General features: G+C 41.4%; 2 protein-coding genes across 9 annotated transcripts in view; one reads left to right on the plus strand and one right to left on the minus strand.

Annotated features, from left to right (window-relative positions):
- The window catches only part of COG5 (component of oligomeric golgi complex 5), a 378,471-nt gene extending 369,924 nt beyond the window's left edge, over positions 1-8,547 (plus strand). For all 3 annotated transcript variants that reach the window (XM_033195062.1, XM_033195061.1, XM_033195063.1), the window contains 3 exons: positions 101-227; positions 718-797; positions 7,683-8,547. In XM_033195062.1, the coding sequence (XP_033050953.1) occupies positions 101-227; positions 718-797; positions 7,683-7,797 (322 nt within the window). In that variant the 3' untranslated portion in view covers positions 7,798-8,547. The remainder of the gene's footprint in view (positions 1-100; positions 228-717; positions 798-7,682) is intronic.
- Positions 8,548-8,763: 216 nt separating this feature from the next.
- HBP1 (HMG-box transcription factor 1) overlaps positions 8,764-14,389 on the minus strand; it is a 33,816-nt gene continuing 28,190 nt past the window's right edge. For 4 of the 6 annotated variants that reach the window (XM_033195066.1, XM_033195069.1, XM_033195070.1 and 1 more), the window contains 2 exons: positions 10,976-11,117; positions 8,780-9,871 (listed from right to left, as the gene is read on the minus strand). In XM_033195066.1, the coding sequence (XP_033050957.1) occupies positions 9,854-9,871; positions 10,976-11,117 (160 nt within the window). In that variant the 3' untranslated portion in view covers positions 8,780-9,853. Of the gene's footprint in view, positions 9,872-10,975; positions 11,118-14,389 lie in introns of all 6 variants that reach the window. The other 2 variants (XM_033195065.1, XM_033195064.1) reach the window with 1 other exon arrangement.

Below are 14,389 nucleotides of genomic sequence, written 5' to 3' on the forward strand. Positions count from 1 at the left end.
GTCCAGGAAAAATGCTATTCTACAGGGAGAATGATTGTCCCACCAGATCACCTATTTCAATATTGAACAGTGTGAAATAACTTATGTTTTTCTCCTCTAGACCTCTGCTCTTCCAGGCAAGTGAACATGTAGCCAATAGTCCTGCACTGGGGGATGTGATTCCATTCAGCATCATTATTCAGTTTTTGTTCACGAGAGCACCCGCTGAGCTGAAATCTCCTTTCCAGGTAATAAATGAAGTCAAGCCAGAACCATTTTGTGACTCTTCCCATTACTTATGTGAATCCTGAGCCCCTACTCATTGAATGATTCCTGGCCCTCTGCTGCTTTGGTTAGTTGTTGATGTCTGTCTTTGACAGTGAATAGATATTAGTAAAGGAAAACTCCCACTGCTCAGCATCTTCTTTCTCAGCAGTGCAAAAAATTACCTGATGCATCCAGAATTTACCTTTAATGATGACACAAGGCATTTGTGTTCATAAAGAATTTTTGATGGCAGCCCCATTTTCTTTGCTGACCCACCATCAACTGGCAAATCCAGAAGGCTCCTTGGCAGTCAGAAAGGTACACCAAGGCCTGTGCCCCTTCCCACTTCCCTTGGGCAGGTTTCGAGGCAGTTTCACCTTGGGAATCCTTGAGAATGCTTTCTGAACCAGCACTTGCTGCCGTTTACTAAAGAATGTGTATGTACTCTCTAATTGTGTTTCAACCCTGCAGAGGGCAGAGTGGTCCCACGCACGCTTCTCTCAGTGGCTGGATGACCATCCATCTGAAAAGGACAGGCTCCTCCTCATCAGGTAAAGCCAGGTGCTCCAGGGGCACCCATCTGGGCTGGAAGCCCAAGGAGGGTGGGGATGCAGGAGAGGATGAAGGAGCAGGGCCTAGGGGTGTGCACATGTGACTGCACCTTCCGGTGACAGGCCACCTCACTGCTTAGGCACAGGTGCTGGAGCAGCCAGCAGTTGGAAATGTTGGCCACAACATCTTTTGCTTTCTTTCATTCCATACCTTCATATCCCTGATGTGCAGTCCTGTGTCCCATGCAACCCTAAGGACCATGCATTTCTACCTTTGAAAATCATCATCTGCTAGGAAAAGTTTTGCCCTAGCCCCGCATCTTTTACTTCATTTTCGTGTGCTGCAGTTACTGAATTGGTGGAACACAGATGTGAGCGAACTTTTAAAAATACCCAAGCGTGAAACAGTTCTGAGGAGGAAACAAGAACAACCCAGCAGCCACTTGGATACCATGGCCCTCTAGTAGTGCCCCATGAGTGCATTTACATACATATGCATGTGCCCTCACACACATGTGCACACACCCCCATGTACCCCAACCGTGCCCAGGGTGGGGTGCTTTAACTGTCATACATGGCTTATTAAGCAACACTCTTCCCTGCGATTGCTCTCACCATCACCAGAGACCTCTCCGCCACCAAACATTCCCATTCTTACCACTCTGTAGCTTTAGCTAGAGTTGACCACCATGTCCTTCTGTAAACTCATAAGCTGGGACTCAACACATTTTTATTGATGCTGAGCTCACATTTTATCAGCATGGTAGGCCCTGGGCCAGGAACTGAGGATACGAAGTAAGCCGAGATACGGCCCTGTCCTCTCAGAGCTTGCGTTACACCACAGCCATCTGTTTCTGTTCTAACTTCTCTGGCCATTTTTTTTTTCTGCATCATTTGCTGAATTATCTTCTTCTAGCCATTCCTTAAATGCTATCATTTCCCATATTTTGTTCTTCTCATCCTCCCTCTGCCTTGGTTCCCAGGCGAGCTTGTCTAGACCCGTGCCTCTAGTACCCCTTCTATACTTAAGAGCCCCCAGGCCTGTGGCTGCCTATTGGTGGGCCCTTGGCCCAGTAAACGTGCTCTCATCTGTGACCACCCACCGAAATCTCAACCCCAAAATGATCAAAATAATTCTATTCTCTCAAACCTTCTCGTTCTCTTATACTCCCTGTCTTGGTTGGGAGGTCACAATCACCTAACTGGCCAAGCTGGAAAACCTTTACGCCATCAACTCCTCTGTCATCCTTATTCCTCAAACTCACTCCTGCTGTGCCTCTAAATGCTCTTGAAGTCATTCTCAACTCTCCCAGGGGATCCCAATTCTGTCAGTCTGGGCCCAGGACACCCAGTGGCCCTCTGTTGGCCTCAGTGCCGGGTGATGAGTTGGTTCCCTAAAGCCAGAACGGGGCTGATATGAGGAGGCGGTTCTAAGCTGTGTGTGTGCACAAGAGTCATTCCCTCAGCTTACAAAATTCCCAGTGCCCAGGCCTCTCACCCGTGCCTACCTCAAAATCTCTGGGGTAGGCCTGGTATCAGGATTTCTTTACAGCTCCCCGAGAAGGTCCAGGGTGCAGCCAGTGGCGTAGGTCATATTTCAGTTAGGATGGAAGACTGCTGAGGAAGCTGCGACAGGTCAGTTGGAAAATCAGCCTGTCAGCTTTGTTTCCAGAAGTGACCCTGAGCCCTCAAGCTTGGTGCCCACATCCTACATAAGCCACTGGCCCTCTGGGCATATGTGTGGATAAAGATTAGCTCGGACCCTGCTCTTTTTCCTTATCTGTTACTCAGCTAGGAACATCTGACACAGAAATGGGAGAGGTTACCAGCCCCCCGGTGAATGCTCCTGGTAAAATCTGCCCTCGGGAAAGGCTTTGGATTTGGGTGAGGAGTTGGGGCCTGGGGCTAACACAAGGATTTGCAATGTCTGTGTGGATTATTTTTCCTGAGTCCCAAAGATTCATTTAGCTGCAGCACACTTGGTAATCTTAAAAAGAGGATTCAGTTAATTGAACATGGTTCATTTTTCTCATCTTAACAAGTTGGTCATTTTTGTCGTCTTAACAAGTTGGAATGAGTTCATCCAAAACAGTTGTCCTGCTGTGGGTACATCACAAATCTGTTTTCTTTTGCTTCTCTTTAAAAATGTCTCCTGAGTGATTTCATCAGCAGTGCTGTTGCTAAGCCTATATTTAGCAACTGAAAATCATGCTCAGAAATACTGTCATGCTTTTTTAAAAAGGCATACCCATCCCTCCACATATGGCTGATTCCAGAACCTTCATGCCCTTAGCAAAAAATTGAGCTCTCCTTCAGGGATTCAAAAAAATACTCTTGCTGCACCCCAGGCTCTTGGCAATGAGGGGACTTTTGTCCTAGAGAATGTTCTTTCTTATGTATTATTGCAAAAACAATTTTGTTCTTGCATACTGAAGCACCACTGGATGAATTTCTTTCCCCTGTAGACAAACTGAGGGTGAGTATTGCTCTTTAAATGTCAGTAAATTTGTTTTAGCTTCTGGGGCAAACCTTGTTGTATACTCATTCTGTTCCTCCCAGCGTAATGTGTTAGGTTGTCATAAAATAGGGCAAATTGAGGATAGTGTAACTACTGCTGCTGAGCAAATGGCAAATAGTGAACTATCCTGCCTTCTTGTTTTCTTCTGACACCAGATGCTTTCTGGAGCTTAAATGAATACTAGTCAAGTTCATTTGAAAATCAGAGTAATGACTTACTCATGGGACCAAGTGGTTTAAGTGGGGGCAGTTGTATGTGTTCAGCCCGCATCAGGCAGGTGCTCCAGACACATGTGCTCCCTCAGATGCAGAGGCTGCCGCCTGGCTCATGCCTGTGGGTCTGTAACTGTTGAATGTGTTATCAATAAAGATAGAGTTTTTGATGCAAAGATTTCACAAGCTCTGTAACAGTGGTGGGGTTGGCCTCAAATCCATTTACTCTGGATATCTGCTGTGGAGAGCAACTCTTCTTATGGCCCTCTTTGAGTAGAAGTACACTGTTATGATGGCAAAAATGTTCACAGACCTTATTAGCCTAGTGGTACTTTTCTCTACACCGTCAGAGAATGCTTGGTGCCATGTGCATCCTTGGATCCCTTGCCTTCTTGCCGTGGTCCAGGGTCCACAGTCTGGAATCCATTCTCTCAGCTCTTCTGTATTTCTGCAGAACTCCCAAGATCTCCATTGATGGAGGGTAATGTTTCTCCGCTGGGTACCCCTATGTCACTAGCTACCTATCAGTTCTGTGAACGGAGTGCCTGAGATAGGACCAAGAGGGAGGACAGAACCAGGGAAAAGCCTGGGCTTAACTGCTTATTGAGGCATGTAGTGTATCTTTATGTCATTTACGCATTTCAGTACTTACTAATCACACTGAATATTTAAATGCCTGACAAAAATCAATGTTTTCCATGAAAACCTCCACTTGGCTAGTTTTTGTCACATTGAGCAGTGTTGCCATGTTACCACAAACCATTCCTCTACTAATCGTGTTTTGTTTTTTCCCAATAAGGATAACCTCAATAATCTACTTATTTTGGTTACAAACCAGAGTTAAGACTGTTACATAACGCTTGGCCTGACTTCCAAGAAAGCTAATGTTTTGCTTAAGCAAATGAAGTAATTTAATAAGTACTCGAAAATCTTGCTCTAATTTCATGTGGGAGGGCAGCTTCATCTTTTTTCCCCCATACTTCTGATGGTGTTCTTAATGACTACCCAAAAATCTAACCACTCATTTCTGATCTTTCTTCTACATATTGTGTAACTTATGTGATGTCTTATCCTTTTAAATGCCAACGAAACTACGTTGATTTTTGTACATCAAATATATCTAATCCATTCACTGTGAAATGATTATAGTTCCTGTGAATATAAACACTTCTTAGACACTGATACATACATCTCACTGTCTTAAAGATGGATGAGCTCGCCTGTAATCCCAGCACTTTGGGAGGCTGAGACGGGCGGATCACGAGGTCAGGAGATCGAGACCATCCTGGCTAACACGGTGAAACCCCATCTCTACTAAAAATACAAAAAACTAGCCGGGCGAGGTGGCGGGCGCCTGTAGTCCCAGCTACTGGGGAGGCTGAGGCAGGAGAATAGCGTGAACCTGGGAGGCGGAGCTTGCAGTGAGCTGAGATCCGGCCACTGCACTCCAGCCTGGGTGACAGAGTGAGACTCTGTCTCAAAAAAAAAAAAAAAAAAAAAAGACGGATGAGCTCTTGGGGATTTCTTTACTGTATATATTCTGTAGGGACTACATTTAGGGAGTGGAGACAATTTTCCAGGATGGCATACCAACTAGAAGCATATTACTAAAAGAAGCAAGTTTTTTTCATAGACAAGTATCTCCGTTAAGGGTCAGCTCTGAGTTGAACTAAGGCATCTCACAAAACATTGTTCTCTAAGAGCACTAAATTCCATCTTGCATGCCAGTTGAGAGTGGTATATTAGCTAGGACTTGAAACTGGGTATGTGAGCTGAGTAATGGTATGAACTTACATGTTATTTAAAACAGCTACACTTCTTCAGCAAGGGCTTGCCCAGCCCTCCACATACCTGATTTAAAGTACTCCTGCCCTGACCAGAGCATGGAACCAGCCTTCAGGGATTCCAAAATGCCGGATCCTACTAAGTCAAGGCTGTTGATACAGAAGTTAGATAGTTTCACAAACCTGTGTGACTCCAAGGTGGCTTGCAGTCTTTACTGCTGCCTGGAGTTAAGAAAGGCTGTTCTTAAAAGGGAGCATTTGAAGCTGAGTCCCAAGAGATAAAGAGCTGCGTAAGCAAGCAAGCAAGGAAGGGTATTCTAAGGACAGGAACGTAATGTGCAAAAGGCTAAGAGAATGTGGCTCTTTAACTGAAACATTCAGTATGGCCAAAGATAAACAGGCCCTTTGGCACACCCTACTTTGTTAGGCAGAGACAGCTTTATTTCAGTGTAATGTATGAACAGACACACCTTGATCTGCCACCCTAGGTGGGCAGTCAGGTTGGGCTATACAAATGGGGCAAACATGCTTTGCACATTACTTGGTAACACAAAAATGGAAACTAATGATTTGAGGGTCTTTTTAGGCCACATCAAGCTATCTAAAACCCAGCAGTAGCATAGAAAGGGCTGGAAGCAGCTTGATGATGAAGCTGGTATTCAGTTGGGTTGAGTCTAGGCACTGACCAGAGCATGCAGCCAGCCTTCGGGGATTCCAAAATGCTGGACCCTGCTAAGTCAAGACTGTTGATACAGAAGTCAGACCTTTCCACACTTCCTATAAAGCATAGGGCATGGCAAGTGCTGTAATACTTCAGGGAGAGACCTCTTGCTATAATATGGAAGACTGACCAGAACAGGGGAGAAATAGCACCAGGATGATCACCACCTAAGAGGCTACAGCAATCATTAGGGCACAAGATAGCAAGGGTTCAAAGTGAAGCAAAGGGGAGAGGAGGGACTGGATGTGGAAATGTGTGTAGCAAATTAATAGGATTTGGTAACTGTTTAGGTGTAGGAGGGGAAAAGAACTTAAGAGACCTTAAGTTGACGGTGCCCTTTGTTGAAATAAGATAACGCAGGCTGAACGCTGCCCCAGTTTTTTGACAAGTGAGTTTGAGGGCTACCTGGAAGCAAGTCAGATAAAACTGTCCAGAGGACAGGAAGAAGCAAAGATCAGGAGGGGGAGGTCAGGGCTGGAACTTAAGAGATTTGAAATCCCTTTACGTGGAGAGTGGCTGGTGGGATGGAAGGGCACTACAAACTGATGAGTGATAGCCAGACTCTGGGGAAGGGTATTCCCCACAATTCAATGAAAAATCTTGAACAAACTCAGTTAGATTAGTATTTTCAGTATTTGAGAGCAAAAAGAAAACCACTTAAGAATTAAGTGCTATTGTGTGTGAACTGAGTAATGGTATTAACTTACATCTTTATACAAATGCTCCAATCTCAAACTGAAATTTTGAAGAAAATATAATTATGACAAAAATGTGTTGTTTGTGTACCTGGTACTTAAACAGACCAATAATTAAAAACTAATCTAGTAGCCATTCTTTTTAGCTCCACGTAAACAGATGATCTGGTTCAGGGACTAATGAACTTTTTCTGTAAAAGAAGAGTCAGATATATTTCAGACTTTGCAGGCCACATGGTCTCTGCCTCAACTATTCAACTCTGCCACTGTGTGACAGCAGCCACAGACAAATATATAAATGAACAAGCATCAGGCTAGATTCAGCCTGCAGGCAGTTTGCTAACCGCCAACCTAATCCATGAGAACACCATAATCATAAATAATGGAATGGTACCGCATTCCCTTGATTAAATTCAGACTGCTTCCCAATCATATATTTTGCCAATAATTACAGTCCAAGAGCACTTATTCTAGTTGTTGGTTGTTCATAGTTCATCAAATAACAGGATTATAATGCATCTACTGGTGTTACCCAATGTGTCAAAGGGCCCCATCCCCCTGTACTCTTGAGCATGCCTTTCAGAGGCACAGGATGCCCCTTGTGAGCTCTGGGGGTAGGCACAAGTGCCTATTCCGTTGCAGGCGTCTTCAGTAGGAAAGCAGGGAAGAGGGAAATTGAGAACATATTTACACAGCCAGAGGGCTCTGGAGTACATGACTAGACCACTAAGAACAATGCAGACTGAAAACATGGTTATAGTTTTTCACACTAAACATAGTCAGTGTAGTAACAGTACCAGTAAATGAGTGAAGGCTGTTGGTCACTTGGCTTGAGAAACTGAGCATTAACAGTTGCAGAAATGAGCTTATTAATAATTTTTATACATTGGTATCCCCTAATCTGTTTTATGTGATTTATGTCATATTTTGACATTGTTTTCATTTCGGTTTTCAGGGGAGCCCTGGAAGCTTATGTTCAATCAGTGAGAAGTAGAGAAGGCAAAGAATTTGCACCAGTTTATCCCATAATGGTTCAGCTGCTTCAGAAGGCTATGTCTGCTCTTCAGTAACAATATGAAATTTTTGTTGATCTCCACTTTGTGCTAACCCATTCATAGTTGGCAGTTAACACATACTCCAAAAGACAGCTACTATCTACTATTTTAAGAATGTAATTGATTGTTCTGTATTTCCTATCAACCTTTATTTACCTCTTTAGCACTTATACTTTAGCATAAAAATGTCGAGTCATCACCTTTTAATTCCATGGACCTGATTTTTCCAGAAAGATGTTTTCCTCTTTCAGATTTCTGTACAAGGCTAAAATTTCTTTTCCATCCATAACCTAGTCCTTCTATGGGTACATAAACCCAAAGTCCCCACTTCTTTTAAAAGGATATGAACACGTTATATAATATGTACCCTGCTTCCCCCAACCCTGCCACCTTCACTAAATAAGCATGTAGCTCTGTGGTTTCCAAATTTGGCTGCACATTCATATCACCAGAGGAGTTTTTAAAAATCCTGATGCCCAACTTGCACTCTAATTAACATGTCTGGGAGTGGGAGACTGACATCAGTATTAAAAAAAAAAAAAAAAAAAAAATCCCCAAAATGATTCCAATAGACAACAAAGTTGAGGAACCACCGGCACATCCCAAAGCTAAGATACAGGGTTAAATGGCCTTGTTTAAGTATGTCATACTGTATCTTTAAATAAAGCAAGGCTTTTGTTACACTTTGTCATATCATTAACAGCAGACCTTTGGGCTGTTTAACCTTATAACAAAGATACCATGTGAAAAATAAAAATTTTTCTTCTATAGCGATTCTCTATAACTGGTAGATAATCTAAGTCCTTATTTTCTGATGGCTCTTGTTCCACTATTAACATTTTTGTTTTTTATTTTTAAAATCCCATCAGCAGCCTCCTAATTAGCAGTGTTTGTTAGGAATCTGCCTTATGTTTTCCATCTCCTGAACCTGTTATTCTGAGAACTCATAAATAAAATTCAGCCAAGATTAACCAGTAAATGTCAGAGATAAGCAACTTTTTTTTTCCATTTATTTGAAATAATATACAAGAATATAGTGTGCAAAATTTAGGGGCAACATCATGAAGAAGTGTAATGAACTGAAATCAATTTTACAGCTGTGATTCCTAACCAGAAACACCACTTGGTAAGTAACATGAAAAGCCATGATTGTAGCTCAGAGCAAAAGCAGCTGTATTGCCAATGTATTTGCTCTAATTTTAGACAGTTGGAGGAAATTAAAGTGCAAGTGTTGCACTGCAATAAGTGCAAAGTCTGCCCCCACCATAAAGATTATGATGACAAAATATATTTAAGATACATGGCTGAGGAGATATAGAACACGAAGTTAAAAAATACAATGGTGTTGACTGTTAATAGCACCATTACAGTGACTATATCCCAATGCTATTAACTAACTTTACCTTGGCCTGGGCTAGGTCTCCATTGGAAATAATGGATGGCTGCTGCCACCTGGTGCATCAACTCAGCATGCCATGGTAACTGCAGCAGGTGGCTCTTAGGCTGGGACACCAACACCAGCCACCTGCCACATGTTCTGGTAGCCTCTTGGCACTGACCAGACTAGGAGCGCCTAGGTTTGGCACAGATGCTGAGCCATGTGGTGGTTACTTGAAGAAAGGCCGACTCCCAGCTTCTGCTTCATTCCATCATGTGTACAATACAGATTAATAAGCAGTAAGGAGCCAATGTATAAACAGCAGTTACATATTTTTTAAATTCCCCTTTCTTACAATTTAAAATAAAACATGTATACACTTTTCCTCTCTTTCTACTGTACTTTAGCACCACAGGATATCAATTTTCAAGCCTATATTACCTGATAGACATATATGAAGTTTGGAAGAAAAATAAGGCAATTTGGTTTAAAATGTTGATAGTTTTAGCTTAATGCTCTAATGGAGAAAGCAAATCCTCACTCATATTATTAAATCATTTCAAGACTCAATGCTACCAGTATCTTATGGTCACATGAATTGAGGACAAATGGTGAGACCTTGATCTTCTTAAGTCTTTCCATCAAGAGTCAATGTATACGCAAATATAGACTTAAGAACATAAGCATCCTGGTTTAATGTTGTTGTGAGCCCTGTGGAAATAAAAAACTCAGTGAATGTTTACAAATCAATACATAGTAACCCTATATATGAAAGCTAAGATGTATAAGATGTTTATAAATTTACTATTAGAAAATATTGCTTCTTAAAGGTGATTTTAAAAAGCTAGCTGATAGCTGATGGCTCAAGCATCCAGAAAATGTATGCAATCATAAGACACTGACTAGGATGAACAGAATAGGATACAGGCAAAGTCCTAACACATGAAATTCTAAATTAACCAAGAACTTCCAAAACTCAGTTCAGTCACCTCTCTCATCTGACTACGGACCACTATTTTTAAAGAAATTCTTGAAAAATTTAAACAGATGTGACCTGCATGTTACTAAGAAACAGGCACAAGTACACAGAGTGAATTTAAAATATCTTTGGTCAGCTCTCCTACTATAAACTACTGATTATCTTCCCTTCATTTTTTAATGATATTTCAAAATTGACCCCACTGTATCACACACAATTTTCTTGCAATTAATCTAAAAACACTGAACCTAAAAGATGCTAGTTTAGTAATGGAAAAGTTTTAAGAAACAAGTCTATCCAACATAGCTTATCATATAGACTTATTTGCCACCCTTCCTGGGCCTTTCTATTTCTTCTCCCCCTCGAAATTTTTCAATCTAGAAATTCTGTGCCAATGGCACAAGTCCCCATGAATGGTAGCTAACATTCCCCCAACACCTCCAGCCTCACTGGTCCCTCACCAATTAAGGACAAGCTGTTGTGACATACCAAAAATTAGAGAAATTTTCTACTGTGATATTAATGGATTAATAATGCTTATCTTTCAACCCAACTAGAAATACTGTATTCCAAAATTATTTTTCCAACCAATGTTTAGAACAAACATTCTTTTTAAAGTTTGCCTGAGATTTCGACTTTCCATGCTAAGACAGTAAATGACACTTGAGGAAAGGCAGTCTTTATATGATGATGCGAAAACATTATTAGGTTTTGAAGTATAAAAATGATAGAGATAACAACACAACCTCTTAAAGGTTGTAACAACTGCTCCAACATGCCAGTACACCTACAGGGACGAGGCAAGATAACTTTAAACACTATTTATTGAAACATACTGAATTGGTTCTTTTCCTCTTCCAACAGTCAGGATTTAAACGTTTCTGTTCTTCAGCCAAAGCCTTTGCTTCTAATGTGTACATTCTTCTCTCTTCATTCTTCATTTTCTTCCACCTGTCACCAAGGATCACACTTATGGCTCTGTAAAATAAATATTTACACGATGCTGAAGGTACACATTTTTCATAAATCTCATGTCAAGTGCTGCTACTTTAGGAAAAAAATGTGAAGTTAAAAAATGAAAATCTTGTCTATCATAGAGATGGGAAAAGGTCAAGGCCATAATACTCATTTCCAGTAAAATCTCGAGTCAAATAGTCCATTGTGCCGTATCAGCAGCATGAAGTATTCAACTTGTACTAAAAGCTAATCTCACTCACTATTTGTGCCCGTAACCTATCAAATAGTTTTGATACAGGTCTTTTTTCATTCACACAACCATAGTGTAAGTGTAGAATTAACTATGCATGCCTTACTAGTTCTCTCTCAAGAGAAAACCAAATAAATAAACCTTTAGGCAATATATTTTATTACTTGAGAAAACTGGATAAACTCAAAATGGTAAGAAGTTAAACTGATAGAATACATCATGACTAAAATTAGAAGCTATTTTCCCCTGTTTGTTACTCTGCTATGAAACCTAAAACAGTCTCAACTAGGGCATACAGATGTAAACCACCTTCCTTCTACAAAGACCTTGTAACTATTCACTTCATGACACCCATATAAGACATAAGATTCTGGAAATTTTGCACAAAGCACATCAAGTGATTTTTTTTCTTTTTGAGACGGAGTCTTGCTCTGTCGCCCAGGCTGGAGTGCAATGGTGCCATCTCGGCTCACTGCAAGCTCCACCTCCCGGGTTTACGCCATTCTCCTGCCTCAGCCTCCCCAGTAATTGGGACTACAGGCGCCCGCCACCACGCCCAGCGAATTTTTTTTGTATTTTTAGTAGAGACGGGGTTTCACCATGTCAGCCAGGATGGTCTCGATCTCCTGACCTCATGATCCGCCTGTCTCGGCCTCCCAAAGTGCTGGGATTACAGGCGTCAAGTGATTTTTATACTGTCTAATATGGAAGCCAAAGCAACAGGCATTTGTGCCTTCGAACAGTAATAAACCACAGAAGCTCTCCTACAAGTGTATTTGTCTTTTTATCCAATAAGTTAATGCAGTTAAACATTGTGCTGCATTTTCCTTTATTATAAACCAATTTTTGGGCTGGATGTTGTGACTCATGCCTGTAATCCCAGCACTTCTGGAGGCCAAGGCGGGCAGATCACTTGAGGCCACGAGTTCAAGACCAGCCTGGCCGACATGGTGAAACCCCATCATCCCTACTATTTGCCAGGTGTGATGGCACACGCCTGTAATCACAGCTACTGGGGAGGCTGAGGCAATAGAATCGCTTGAACCCGGGAGGCAGAGGTTGCAGTAAGCCGAGATCCCACCACTGCACTCTAGCCTGGGGAACAGAACGAGACTCTCTCAAAAATAAATAATAAAATGAAAATCAATTTGTATATTCCATTTGCAGAACCCATTAAAACAAAACTTTTAGTCTTGGGTTAAAGGTACCGTATAATGGTTGACACATTTAAACAAATCAATACATATTCACACCATCTCAGTCATCCACAGTAAGAAAGAATGAGAGATGTTTTTGAAGGGGCCGACACTGGGAAACAAATTTATTCTTTTAAGTTAAAAGATGACAGGTAATGAAATGTACACAATGCTATAGACTATACGCTGTATTCCCTAACTATAAAATACACACATCTAAAGATTATTTCTGCAGTGAATGTTACATCCAGATGGACATTTATAGCAACTTAAAATGAGCTACATGTCTCTGACCTATTCTAGTCTCCATTCCCTCAGAATTTGCCTCCAAATGAGAATTTATTCACTGAATTAAGGCAGCTTTATTAGAGACAGGGAAAAATCCATTTTCAAAATTATATATGACTTATCTCATTCACTTTAGAGATAAGTGACATCTGATGGCCCTCAGTGTTAGATGATTACCAGTATACCACATGGCAGCAATGCTAAAATGCAAAGAAAATATTACATTTGGCTGGGCACGATGGCTCACATCTTTAATCCCAGCATTTTGGGAGGCAGAGGTGGGCAGATCACCTGAGGTCAGGAGTTCGAGACCAGCCTAGCCAACAAGATGAAACCCCATCTCTACTAAACTACAAAAAATTAGTCAGGTGTAGTGGCGCATGCCTGTAGTCCAAGCTACTTGGGAGGCTGAGGCAGGAGAATCACTTGAACCTGGGAGGCAGTGGTTGCAATAAGCTGAGATCACACCACTGCACTACAGCCTGGGTGACAGAGCAAGATTCCATCTCAAAAAAAAAAAAAAAAAAAAAAGATTTATGAGCAATAAAGGTTATAACCTGATTTAGAGATCCTATAAAAAGATCAGAAAACAAAACACCTAAAGATAAAATGAGATTTACACTTCTTATCATCAGGATAGTCCAGTCCCCCAGGATTGTAAATAAATACAGAATGCATCCCAGCTGACATTCTCAACTACTGGCAGGGAAGAGACTTATAGGGACATGAATCCCATTTCTAGAAGTCAAAGGATATGTTTAATAATACCAGAAATGTACAAAAGGAGAAATGCAGCATGTACCTGTCACTAAATCCGAGGCCATTTTCTCAAAAATTGAACAAGGGGAAAGGTACAAATTATTCTTAAAATGTCCTTAAAGCCTAAAAGTCAGTCACAGAGAAGTAGACTTCCAAAAAAAACAGTTAAACCCACTCTTTTTACTGAAGAAATGGATTACAACTTAGATTAATTGCCAAAAGTCACACAAATGACAGATCCAAGAGCTAAAAAATTTCAATAGTATTAAAAAGTCTCTTAGGGCTGGGCCCAGTGGCTCATGCCTGTAATCCCAGCATTTTAGGAGGCCAAGGTGAGCAGATCACTTGAGCTCAAGACTTCGAGACCAGCCTGGTCAACATAGTGAAACCCCGTATCTACTAAAAATGCGAAAAATTAGCTGGGTATAGTGGCACATGCCCGTAAATCCCAGCTACTCAGGTGGCTGAGGCAGGAGAATCGCTTGAACCCACAAGCCAGAGATTGCAGTGAACCAAGATCCTGCCACTACACTCCAGCCTGGATGACAGTGAGACTCCGCCTCAAAACAAACAAACAAAGGCTCTTAGAATTCTTGACTCGTAATTCCACACTTAGATTAGGAATAAGGAACTAGGACAAAGCTATTCATTACTGTGTTACATCTGACTTTTCTCATGATATCAAGATAAAGGAAATGGTAGTTTTGATCCTCAGGATACAAAGACTGGAAGAAGCAGCTTTATTAATATATGGAGAACCTGACTGCTATGAGAGGGATTCAGTAGTACAGGAATTGGAG

This window comes from Trachypithecus francoisi, unplaced genomic scaffold, assembly GCF_009764315.1.
Source record: "Trachypithecus francoisi isolate TF-2019V2 unplaced genomic scaffold, Tfra_2.0 Lachesis_group4, whole genome shotgun sequence".
In the NCBI taxonomy this organism is placed as follows: Eukaryota; Metazoa; Chordata; class Mammalia; order Primates; family Cercopithecidae; genus Trachypithecus; species Trachypithecus francoisi.